This window comes from Populus nigra, chromosome 19, assembly GCF_951802175.1.
Source record: "Populus nigra chromosome 19, ddPopNigr1.1, whole genome shotgun sequence".
Taxonomy (NCBI): domain Eukaryota; kingdom Viridiplantae; phylum Streptophyta; class Magnoliopsida; order Malpighiales; family Salicaceae; genus Populus; species Populus nigra.
In genome coordinates, this window is record NC_084870.1 from 2,434,035 (window position 1) to 2,447,191 (window position 13,157).

At 31.0% G+C, this 13,157-nt stretch overlaps 1 protein-coding gene across 1 annotated transcript; it reads right to left on the reverse strand.

The window, feature by feature from the left end:
- Positions 1–2,387: 2,387 nt before the first annotated feature.
- LOC133680330 (P-loop NTPase domain-containing protein LPA1 homolog 1) lies at positions 2,388–7,154 on the reverse strand. The gene is made up of 8 exons (XM_062103198.1): positions 6,960–7,154; positions 6,643–6,832; positions 5,739–6,070; positions 5,068–5,149; positions 4,463–4,888; positions 3,631–4,368; positions 3,280–3,393; positions 2,388–2,986 (listed from the first exon to the last, which is right to left on the reverse strand). The coding sequence occupies exons 2-8, from the start codon at positions 6,808–6,810 to the stop codon at positions 2,606–2,608; spliced, it is 2,241 nt and encodes a 746-aa protein (XP_061959182.1). The 5' UTR covers positions 6,811–6,832; positions 6,960–7,154; the 3' UTR covers positions 2,388–2,605.
- Positions 7,155–13,157: the final 6,003 nt, after the last annotated feature.

A 13,157-nucleotide genomic window follows, 5' to 3' on the forward strand; every position in this document is an offset into this window, starting at 1 on the left:
ACGTCTTGTCATCCACTTGCATATATATTTTTGAATGATAACCACTACTGCTCTTTTTTATTTTTTATCCTTTTGGCGTTGTTTCTCCTTTTCCATCGAAGCTTGAAGGTCATAGAATAATCTTCTACACTTATCAACCTTAGCATTAGGTAGTTCGGCTTTATAATTTTTTTTAATTTCACCCCCCATTATTTTTTAATTTATACATAATATATCAAATTATAATATTTTTTCAATTTCATTCCCTATAATTTTTTATCATTCAAATTTTATTTTTATTATTTTAATTACTATTTATTTTAGATTTTTTTTCTCCAAAATTCATCCCCCTGTCTCCATCATCCACCCCTCTAATCGTACTTCAGTGTGCATAATATCTACAAATCATCCTTGCATGGCCCATAAAATGTACGGTCGTTTTCTCACGTTTTGAGTGGCTAACATGCTTTATTCACGGGAAACCCATATCTAGTTTTTTAAAAAAGAAAAAAAAAAGTAAAATAAATTTCTTTTACTAAACCTTAATAGTAGAAAAAAAAATCAAGAAAAATCTTCGGTTGATTGAATATCTGGTCGATTTTTTTTATGTAATAAATACTTGTTGGATTGCTATCAAAATTGAGCCTCATGCAACGCAAAACACAGTAGTGTCCATGGCTAAGATCAGCCCAAGCGGATGCAGCTCCGTTGGATTTTAAACTCAACGGCAAGAGCCCAACCTGATCCCTTCGGTTGGCATCAAGTTCTTAGCTCAGTTCTAAGGTTGTCAATTTCATTATAATAGGAGTTCTGTTTTTTTTTTTTTTATTAGGATGGTATGTTTTAATCTCACAGCGTTTTGGGTGCTTTAAATCCAAAGATAAATTAAATTTAAATTATATAATTTAAATTTTAAACAGAAAAAAATATAAGAGTTAACACAATTAATTTGACGAATCTAAAAATAACTTGAATAATTAATAAAAATATAGTTTGACTTAAATAAATTTAATATGATATCTTTTTTTAATGTTGAGAAGACAATAAATTAGATCAATTCAGGTCAAACTCGGTAAACTTTTTAAATTTACAACCCGGCTCATGATACCATAATAACCTCAAATAAAGAATAAAAAAAAATTATAAAACTCAATTCTCAATAAACTTATTGTTGAATGATGAAATTGAAAAAAAAATAATTTAAAAAATAAAATAATCTAAGTTTCTTTAGGTTAACTCGCAAAATTCATAACCTAAATCATAAGACTAAAACAATTTTTTTGAAAACAAACCGATACGAATGGCAAAGCCTAATTCATAATCAACTACATGTTGAATAATAAAATTAAAAAATATATATATCAATTAAAAAATAGATAAAAAAAAATTCGAGTCAACCGAATTAACACGCCAAGATTATAATATGAATTATAAGACTAAGATAACCGTAAAAAAAAACAAACCACAGTAAATTATAAAATCTAATATCCAATATAAATCAAGTATAGAAAAATAAAATTTTATATATATATATATATATATATATATATATATATATATATATATATATTGATTTTTTTTTAATAAAAAAAGCCATTTGCAGAAGATGTTCAAATATAAATGTAACAAGCAGATTATGATATGTGATTGATGTTAGTGTGGTAAAAAATTCCTAAAAAAAATAACATTCCCCAATTCCTTTATGTTAGCTCTAAATGCCAACTAGTCTTCTTTTCAATACGAATCTATCTCAAGGAAAAAAAGAACAAAAAATAAACCCTAAAATTCATCTCCATACCGTTGTTATGACTTGGGGATTTATTAAATGCAATGCTTCGTTTGACTTTTTATTTTAAGCAAAGTGAAACAGTATGCAAACTTATAAAAATAAAGGTAAAATTAAATGCATACACAATATTATTTAAAATATTTGAAACTAAAAAATACTAATAATGTTCTTGTGTTTTTTCTATCATCCATGTTTTAAAATAAATTATGGGTGTTTTTTTCCCTTATATAATAGAAATAATGATTTAGAAAATAATAGAAATCATAGCATAACAAAACCCGAGATATAAATTAGATCAAGGTACTCAAATAATCTAAATATATATCATTAATTATCCTAAATAATCTAAATTAACTCCAATTAATTCAGCTAACCCACAATCCAAATTTCAAAACTAGGATAGATGCTAAAGCTAGAATGACCCACTCTCTTCAATTCTGTAAACCAGACTCCAATTAATTAACGGAGCCATGCCCAAGCTAGAATGTCTAGTCAAAATAAGCATCTTGTCTCATTTGCACCAGTTAGCCCTATTCTATTTTGGAGCCATGCCCTAGCTAGCATGTCTAGCAGATAAGCAGGTATACACACACCTAGGATTAAAAACACTACTACTATCTTTCAAATAACTGCAGTTATTTTCATTATCTTGATTGCTTTTGCTGAAAAAAGAAAGCAAAAAGAACAAGGTGTGTCATACAAGTTCTCCCAGTCATGCAACTCTACTATGATGCACACGAGATGGTGAAATGCCTTAGTTGCTCTCTCTAGAAGACACAAAATGAACAAGGAAAAAGGAAGAAAAAAAAAGAAAAAAAAAGGACAACATCGTTTTAGCTACCTCCGGGGTGCTCCAGAGAGAATAGGATCACCAACCATGGACTCATGCTTTCCATTGGCAGGAATGCTGAGTGAACGTTTTCTTATTTTTAGACTGCCTGAACTCAACATTCTCCTCTCACCTTTCTCCCTGAGCAGGGAAGAGTAAGAGCGTAGTGGTTCGGCCACCTGCTCGCTTCTGGTGCTAAGGAAGCGCTCTAGATTCTGCCTGTACTTGTCTCCTCTCTTGGGGCTTGAATGGCCCCAAGAAATAGGTGGAAGCCTGTCTTTGGACTCCTCATCATCGTCTGACCAATAACCGTTCTCCTGTACATCCTGCATTGCCAGATCATCGTATTCTTCATCTGATTTTGATGATTCCTCGTCAACTGAGCCAATCTGTACATCAGAGAAAGACATGCATGTAAGGACTAACAAAAATAAAAAATAAAAAAATGATCAATAAAATCAAGTATCAGCCTTTTTTACAATAAAAGCATTTTTTTGGGGGTTTCCTAGCTGCACTATCCTAAGGAACAGTGCCAATCACCAGATCCTTTAGCAGTTTAAACAGCACTCATACCAACTTGATATAATACAAATCTAATTAATGCACAAATGTTAATATTTGGTGTTTTTTTATGAATAATGTTTTAAAATATAGAAATAAAATAAAACATGCTAACACATACCTCTTCATGGTTGTGCTTCTCAGCATCATCATCACTAGGATCCTCATCACTGTCCACCTCAGGTGGATCGTCAGCTTCTTCATCACTGCCATGCACTGAAAGCTCCTCCTTCAGCTGAAGAATCAAAAGTTAAACTTCCAATCAGAAAGAAGGCAGTCTATAGAAAATCAATTGCAGATCTTTCATCATTAATGATAATAACCTGAACTGCTGAACAATGACATCAATGATGGCTAGACTGTCATTTATGTATCTTATTCCTTTAATTGCAAAATTATCTACCTATTCCTCAACATAGATATTCAAAATATATGAGCTTTAATTGATTAACAAAAACAAGTGTTCAAATACCTCCTTGGCAGCCCCATCAAGCATCCTTGGCGAGCTGCAACAAGAGGAGTAATACCTGCTCCCTGTATCAGTCCCATCAGCCCTCGACTCATCAACACTTCCAGCATGACTCGTGCCACCATCACTGGGCCAAGCACTGATCCCAAAGTGCCCAAACTGAAGATTAACTGGTTCAGCCTTGCCTATCTGCAATGGTCCATACATTGGAATCTGTTTTCCACTATCAGTCCCCTGGCCTGATCCAGGCTTCCCATTACCATCTACTGAATCAACAGGCCAAGCCTTTGCAACAGACCCGTCAGTATTAAGAAGAGCCATCAGATGCCTAGAAGAACCTTTTCTCTGAATAAGCTGAAACATCCCCTTGGAGCTCAATGAGTTTGCAGCACACTGGTTCCTGTACTCCTCATCAACAAGAGCAATGGTATTTGTGGTAGGGTCATAGAGCTGTTCTCCTGCCTCCCGCCTTCGTAGGCAGCTGAAGACTGTTGCATGGATAGCTGCCACACTCTTATCAACATTTGTATTGTTGATTTTGGGGACAAGATGTTTGTCTGCCCGTTTGCAAAGATATTCTTGGATTGTTCTGATGTTTCTAATGTACTTCACATATTTGTTCTTAGCAGGGTCCAGTGTCATGTACTTTGCACGGACCGCAAATCGCTCCATGTGTTTGTCCTCATTTGCAATGTATATCATGAATGGTAAAATTGAAGGATGTTTCTTCATAAGCCCCATCTGCATATCAGAATTGAAAAAAATATTTTTGCCCATATACAAAGAAAGAAAGAAATTCAGCAGAAAGACCTGTAATTTGATGGAATTTATTTACCACAAAATTAAGGCTCAAGTGAACACCCTCAACAACTACTGATTCTTTTCTCTCTTCCCATGCAGTAATCAGACGATCAAGACTGTCAATCACCATCTCACTTTGTGCCTTGAACCCTTCAATCGCCATTTGTTTCGGACTAATAAACTCAGCAGTACCAGAAGTCACCTCTGGTGCTCCACTACCAGATTTCCCAGCTGTATAACCATCAGACAATTCATCCTTAGAACGCAAATTTGCAATGCCTGCCAGTTTCTTTGCTTTTCTTTTAGCCTTTGCTTCTGCAACTGCCTCAGGATCTAAATACTCCCCAGCATGGTATGTAGAAGCCCAAAGCAGAGGATTTTGCTTCTCATCTACAAAACTCCTCATCATGTGTCGTATAGAATCAGTGGATATCACTGTTGTAACTCCTAATCTGTTACCCTGTATCAACCATGGAGAACACTCTGAATTGTCAAAACACACAGAAATGCAACCCTTTTATCAAAACTACATACTACAACATGCAAAATTCCTCTTCCAAAAACAAGCAAGAAATCAACAGGACAAAAACCATTATTATAGATTCGAAGAAGAACATGGTTACTTGGTAAAAGAAGTACCAGTAATGCAGACAAAGTAGATTTCCCACAGCCACTGGTACCACACAACAGCACAGTTACAGATTCCTTCCTTTCACGGATTCTGCAATGAAAAGATGGTACCTCATTGAACACAGAATTCATACAAGATGTATTGGATTTAAGGGAGGAGCAAATGAATTCTGCTAAAGAGTGAATGACAGAAAGCTAACTGCTCTTTACCATGTTCATACCACAGCATACAATAAAACCACAAAACAGTATAAATATCAGAACAAGACAATTTTCCACATTCAATACTTGGACACCACTGCCTCTTCAGCACAACCTGACAAAGAGTGCCTATCTAGCAATAAAGACATGCAATGGAGCATGTTCAATATGACAGGTTCAAGAAACAGCCAGCAAGCACAAATAACAGCAGGGAGAGCAGAACTAATTATTCATTTATTTTCATTCAGAGCTACGAATTTATTCCTTCATATCCACAATTGTAAAGCAGCATGTGGGGAAAATATGTCAAGTAGACCCATATCAATACAAGAATATTTGAATACTCCAAGAATCACAAATGATGACCATTAGCACCGTAAGAACCTTGTAAAGGAATAAATGCGGGTGTGACAACACTCATCTACTCATCATGGATAGAAATAATGTCTAAACAAAGGAATAAAAGGATTACACTTTACCTGCATGCCAAAACCAAGTCCTCCCTCTGGTTAGGCCCCACATACTTATATTCAGTCAGAGCATCACAAACAACATTCAAGAAACTCTCCCTTCTAGCAACTACAGTGGTACGCCTTTTGTACAGTTCAAATGGTATACTCTTATTTCTACCTTCCTCTGAAACCAAACGATTGCTGACCTCTATTTTGCCCAAGCTACCTCCACTCGACAAGCCATCTTCCCTCTCAGAATTTTCTTTTGAAGTATCCACCACTCTTATCTCAACTTCTTTAGAAAGTGAAACCTCGTTTGAAAATTCATTTCTCATGACCTCAAAAACCCTTTTGCTAATCTGAAAAGAGAAGGGGCACACTCAGCAAGGTTTGTCCACTCTCTTTAGGAAAAAACAAAATATCAAGTCACTGGTCAACAGCTATAACTAATTTCATAATTATGTGCACAATCCAATTAGCAAACTAAGAATAACTCAGAAGTTGTCAATGCAATACGCAGAATAGACTATGATTAAAACACTTCAAATCCTTAAATTGCCAAGATTTTTTATGCATGATTGAATGTTTCTGTAAAAAGATTTCATGTTTTCATGAACATAAATGATCAACTTCAAGCAAAGTCAAAAATATATAATCAATGAAAATTACATGATCCGAGAAAAGAATTACATTTCCATTTCCTATACAAAAATGTAAGAAAAAAGTGCAAATTTTATTCAAAATAATGCAGGACAGGACATTCATAGAACATATTGTAGTCAAGAATCCAGATCTATCAACCGCTCTTTCCCGCGATCAATTACAATCTACAGCTAATCACAATTCTTTTAAAAACATAGAAAGATTCAAAAAAGATAATAAGAATTTCCAACAACAAAAATTCACGAAAAGGAAAAGGTTTGTGTTATACCTTAAAAGCATGGCGGGCTTTACATCCCATGAGTTGCAGAGTACTCTGCAAAACCGGACGCGTATATCTAAAAGACTCTTTCCCTTTCCCTTTCCCTTTCCCTTTCCCTCTTTTTTCTTCCTCATCAACCACCACTATGTACAGAACTTTTCCCACCTCCGTCGTCATTTTTCCTCTCTTTTCTCCCTCTCTGCAACCAAAACACAAATATTCTGAGCAACCCAACTCTTCTTTTCTTTTATTTTCTTTTTTTAGAAAACCAAAAAGAAATCTAACAAATGAGCAATGCAGGTTTTGTAATGCGAGTGATTTCAAACCTGTGAGTGTGTACAAAAGAATCAAGAGCGCAAAACAGGAGAGGAAGGTTAGGTTAGGGTTTGTCAGAGAGAGAAGAAAACGTTACGATCGGACATGTGTAGAGGAGGAAGAAGAAGAAGAGAGGATCTGTCTGTATTAAGGCATGAATGCCTATGCTTAGTCACCTCTCCTCCGCGCATCGCAATGAAAGCCTCCACGAGTCTCCTTTAATACGCGCTTCCTCTTCTCTTTTGTACGGTAAACTTGACTTTACCCCTACGTTTTCACCAATCCTCCACTTCAACCCTTATAGTTTACAATTTTCAAAGTCTATCATAATAGTTTTTTGCTAATTGGTCTAAACACTTCCTAAACACACAACTAAGCCCTTGACCATTCAATTTTCTTATTCTGTTCCCTCAAACTATCAGGTCATGCCGTCAAGGCGGCTTTGTTATGATGTTCCAAACAAGTCTTAGTAGTTCAGGGACGAGGTTTATATTTTAGATAATTAATTAATTTATAGTAGTTGATGCTTGATATCTGTAAAAAGTTTCATCTGATGAATTTAGAAACTCTCTTGTACTTAAGTAGGTATTTTTTTAAAAAAAAAAGTGTAATGATATTTTAGGGAGAAGTTCTGAAAATATATACGCAATAGAGAATAGAGATTGTGAACGTAGTGTTTGAAGGATTCATGGTGTATTTACAACCTAAAAGTCTTCTCTCTTTATAAAAAGGAGAGGTTAAAGTTTAATTTTGTCATGATAATTTTATTGAGGGGAAATATCTCTAACATATATATTAATGAAATATAAATATTTCTTACACAAATATTAATATTGATGAAAATAAGATGGATTTTTAAAAAATTTGTATATATTATCTCTTACACTGTATTAATATCAATATTATTTAGACTAGAAAGGAAAAAATTCCTTTTAGTTTTCTTAAAGATTTCAATTGTTTTTATAAGATATTATAAAATTCATGCGGATTTGAGAGGAGAACTAAGATAAATGAACTTTAATAGTGTTTGGGAAAAAAAAATAAAGGAATGGATGAAAATAAAAGGAATTATAGTATATATGATGAATGAAAATATTAAAAGAGAAAACGGTTTTTCTTGGTTATATATGAAAAAGAAAGTTGCTTTTATAAAAAGCTGCGCTCCAAAAATCATAATTTTATAGCAATTTCTCCAGTTTCTCCCTCGTTTTTCTTCCACTTCCCAAGCACTTTGTTACTTCAGTTATTTTTAAGACTATAAGGGTGTGAAATTAGTAAATTTAAACAATATTGTGGTTATACTGGAATATTAATGGATCTATAAGGATTAAACTGTAGTTTGCCCAAAGAGATAAAAGGTAGGTTATTAAAGACAGTGATTGGCATTGGGTTTCATCTTCCGTTGCGTTTTGGAAGTGTTTTCGATATAAAAAGAATACTTTTTAATAATTTTAATATGATAATATTAAAATAAAAAATATCTAAAAATAATATTATTTTAATATATTTTTAAAAAATAAGCTATAGTAACAAACACAGTAGTAACACACACTAAATTACGGATTCGGATCTGTGTTCACTAGGAAATTGCCATTGCCGTTTAGCTCAATGCTTGCCGACGTTGATATGGAAGGAGACAGAGAGGGTGGAAGCGGCAGGAATGGCATGAGCGGTAATTATTTATAGATAGTAGGGGTACAATGTGATTTTGGGTTCATTGGCTTGAAGATTGGGCAACAAACTGGTTTGTCCTTGGTTTTTCATGACGTGAAAGGAGGACATGGAAAACGACTTGTGATCCTAAATTCTCTCTCTATCACATAAATTGAGTTATTTTTTCCTAATTTATATGTCCAAATATATATATATATATATATATATATATATATATATATATATATATATATTATTAAGAATCCTAAAAACCTAATACCAAATTGTATTACTTTATTTTTAAAATTTTATTCACGTTTTTTTGTTTAATTACTTTTAATTTCAAAAAATATTATAGTGAATATAATAAAAAAAATGAATGAGTTGGCATAATATTTAATATTTTTTAATTTATGTGAAAAATTCTAATTTTCTTGGTTATGGGATGGAAAGAATAATATTTTGTATTTATTGATTTTACTAACATTCATGTTTTTTCGACTTAAAAGTTCAGTGAAATATATGGTTCTTCGGCCTTGACTACACGACGCTTGGCAGGGAGGCATCTCCGTGCTGTAATTGTGAAGCCTAAAAACTCACGTGACATGCTGTCCACACGTTGTTTAGGCCAAACTCTATGGGAGTAGTGTTGTGATTATTATTTCGGGGTAAAAGAGATGTATATAGTAGGGATAGAAATGTGTTTGGTTCAGATATAAATATATATATAAAAAAAATTATTAGATTATTTTAGAATAAATTTATGTATTTTTATAAGATGAAGTATAAAGAAGACATGTTTTGAAAAATAATATTTATTATTTTTATCTTTAAAATATCTTGGTAAAAAAACTCTTAATTCAAACTTATTCAATCAAGACATATAAAAATAAAAATAATTGTTATTTTAGTTTTAAAACTCATCACAAAACAAGACCCGAGTTAAGAAAATCAACTGGGATTGACTCTAAAAATTTAAAAATAAATTATCAAAACAAGGTTGTTTTGACCAAAAGAATTGTTTTTAAAAAAAAATCAACAAGTTTTTGCTCAATGTCTTACTTTGGGTTGTAAATTAACTCGGGTTTTGACTAGGTCATGTTGTGTTAGTTGAATTCAGAGTTGACTCGCCAAGTTGGTCTAAGTTTTATAACTAATGTTATTATATTATTATTAATTTTAACATTAAATGTAAACTAAAGTAAGAAAAAAATATAATATCTAGATATATAAGTTTGAGCTTAATAATTATAAGAGTTAAATAAATTTTTTTCACTTTTTATCCTATCTTATCTATATAGGATACAAATATATTCATTTTATCTTATATATTTACCAACCACAATAGTCCCTCGTCTCTTGTTTTATTATTTTTTCGTCACTTTTGTTAAAAGAATCTAATCAAACACTACCTAAGAAATTGTTTAAAAGTGATAAGAAAAAAATTCTCATCTTTCTTGATTGGGTCAAATTGTTTTATTTACAAAGGTATATTAAATTAAATATTTAAATAAGATAAAAGCGATAATAGTTAATTTAAATAAAAAAATTGAATCGGAAAAATGTAAAATAATCCGTTTAAACCCTACTTTCATACACAATCATTCCAAAAATGCATTTGGGTGTAGAAATGTCAAGGATATATTTACAACTTTGAAGAGCTGGAGGAGCAAATGTCTAAAAGCAAGAGGATCAAATTTATATATTGTCTAGTTTTTTTATAAAGAAAAAATTGGGGATTAATTTTAAATATTAAAAATAATCATTAACAAGCATCTATAAATATTTATATTCCGTTTAGCTTTTTACTTCATCTTCTATTAGAATCATTTCGTCATTTCAGTGTTCTTTTAAATTATCAATTCAAAGAAATGTTTGATTTTTATTAGTGTTATTATTAAATTACCTGACAAAATACTTTTAATTTTTTTTTTGAGAACAAAATAAATCGATATATTTATATACTGATATTAAAAAAATTAATATATTTTTAATTGATAATATTTTAGAATATGGGCACTAATGTGAATTGTCTTTATGCTCTCTTAGTTTCATGTCTTCGATCCAACCATCACGAAAGACTAGGAATGGGTCAAAGCGAGCTGGATACTTTAATAGTTTTGTGCCTCGGGCACTCAGTTAGCGACGGTTTCAATGCCATATTGCAAGGCTTTAATTAAAGATTTAAAAAGTTTTAAGTAAAACTGATCATGCCAACCACCTTTTTTATTCAATTAATGGTAGCGGTCTAGGCATGATTTCCTTCCCTCAACCTCTTGAGTTCGAGTGTTACCATTAATGCATGTTTTTCTCGGCAGTGTTTTATTTATTTATTAGGCTTTTAGAATACTTAATAGATCTGAAAATTAGTTGTGATACGTGTGAGTTGGCTCGGTTATCCCGTGTTAAAAAAAGTATATATAAATAAAAATTTTTTTTTTAAAAAAAAATACAATACACATATAAATATTTTATATTAGCCCTTTGACAGCCAAACACGTAAATAAAAATTTACGTGGAATCAATAATCAGAGGAGGAGGAAACGGTTTTGGCACACAGATCGAGAAGAGGAGTTGCCTGCTAACTTTTGCAGCTCAGTGTTCGTCGTTTTCTTTTCAACGACCAAACATTAACACGGTACCTCCTCTACGTGTTCCCTTGACAAGTGCCCCTTTCAAATTTGGCTCTTTTACCTTGCTAAACACGCCTTTCAATACCACTCAATTAAAGAAATGTTTGAAATAATAAGTAAGGTTGTTTTTTAAATATTTTTTAATTGAAAATATATAAAAATAATAATTTTTTATTTTTAAAATTTTATTTTTATATCAGCATATCAATTTAAAAATACATAAAAATTTATTTTACATAAAAACCAATTCATTTATTTTTTAAAATTTTATTTTTATATCAGCACATCAATTTAAAAATACATAAAAGTTTATTTTAAATACAAACCAATTCATTTGTTTATAAAAACATTGTGTAATTACAACGCGGAACTCCGTCTAATCCTAATCTTAAGTTAACCCCAAATAAAGTCATGAACTCAGATTTTATATAGCTTTTCACGGTGATTTTGTTTTATTAAATTTTATTCTATGATTTTTGTTATTTTTATTGATATATGGTTAAATGAAGAATAAATTAATAAAAAAAGAGTTATTAAGCCTAGCTGGTCTGTAATGAAGATTGCGGGTTTCATAAAATTAACTCGAGTGGCTATATGTCTACAGTGTAATATCCTTATATATATTTTTTAATATATTTATGTCAAAATTATTAGAATTTGTTGAGAACACAAATATTTTGGTACAAAAGTTCGAATGAAGAATGGAGCGTGGTGCTAAGATACAAGGACTTTAACTAGAGGGTGCCTTTCTTGCCCTTGTTTTAGGTCGTCCAATTTTTTATATTTTTTTATGATTGTTTTTTTATAAATAAAAAACATAAAACAAAAAAGCTATATTTCTCTGTAAAAATAAAAATCAGAAAAGTTGAAATTATACTAGCATATCATTTTGTTTTAATTGAATTTAAATCATTTCTTTTATTTTTTATTTTTTATTTTTTATTTTTTTGTATATAATAAAAAAATAAAAAGTTCCTGCTATCATAAAATTAAATATTTTAATCTGGTCAACGGTTAGGTATCACGGTATTGTTTTTAACAAATATTATATATATGAATTGTTTTTTAGAATGCCATCCACCCTTCATGATTTCTTTACCCATACGATGGAGATTTGACCACAAGAGTTTGAGGATTTTACGAGAAGACTTGACACTGTCAAGGGAAAATTATTTGATTAAATAAACAAAAATATTTAATCAAATTTTAGTAACAAGTCTCCATCTAAACACATCATATAAAATTTGATTAAATAATTTTGTTGTCCGAACTCACCACTTTCACTTGTAAAAAAAAAACCCAGGAGTTTACTTCCATGTGATGATTAATATAATGGTCATCGGAAGCTTACATAATCGTTAACTTTAGAGCTCATGGAATTAATCGAGGTGCATATAAACTGACTCGAACACCTATATTAATAAAATAAAAAAAACCACACTGATTTATCGCATAATTAGTGGCCGTGACAATTCAATCCAATGACGTTGAAGAAACTTTTTTTTATAGATATAAATGAAATTTTAAAACAATTTGTTTCCATGGATGCTATTTAATTTCCTTTATTAAAAGGTACGACTCTGAGATGTTCGCTGGACATAACTTAACACCTTTCTGTTTTTTTTTTGGTTTAAATGTGTTTTTTTTAAAAATTTTAAGGTTTTTTTTAAATTGATTTAATATTTTTAAATTATTTTAATATACTAATGTTAAAAATAAATTTTAAAAAATAAATTATTTTAATATGTTTTAAAATGTAAACACCACATTTTGTCCTAGAAGAAAAAATAAAAAAATAAAAGAATTTTGAATGGTCAATTACCATCCAGTTCTGCTCTTTTCATTTGGACGAAAAAACTAAAAATAAAAAAATGGAAATAACAGTTCTTGATGCCCATCAGTTCAAGCACAAAAGTACTTCAT

Coding starts and splice junctions, on each gene's coding strand:
- LOC133680330 (XM_062103198.1), bottom strand. CDS start 6,810: ATGACGACGGAGGTGGGAAAAGTTCTGTACATAGTGGTGGTTGATGAG. Junction 6,071..6,642: donor AAGCCCGCCATGCTTTTAAG/GTATAACACAAA, acceptor TTCTCTTTTCAG/ATTAGCAAAAGGGTTTTTGA. Junction 4,889..5,067: donor CTACTTTGTCTGCATTACTG/GTACTTCTTTTA, acceptor TGGTTGATACAG/GGTAACAGATTAGGAGTTAC.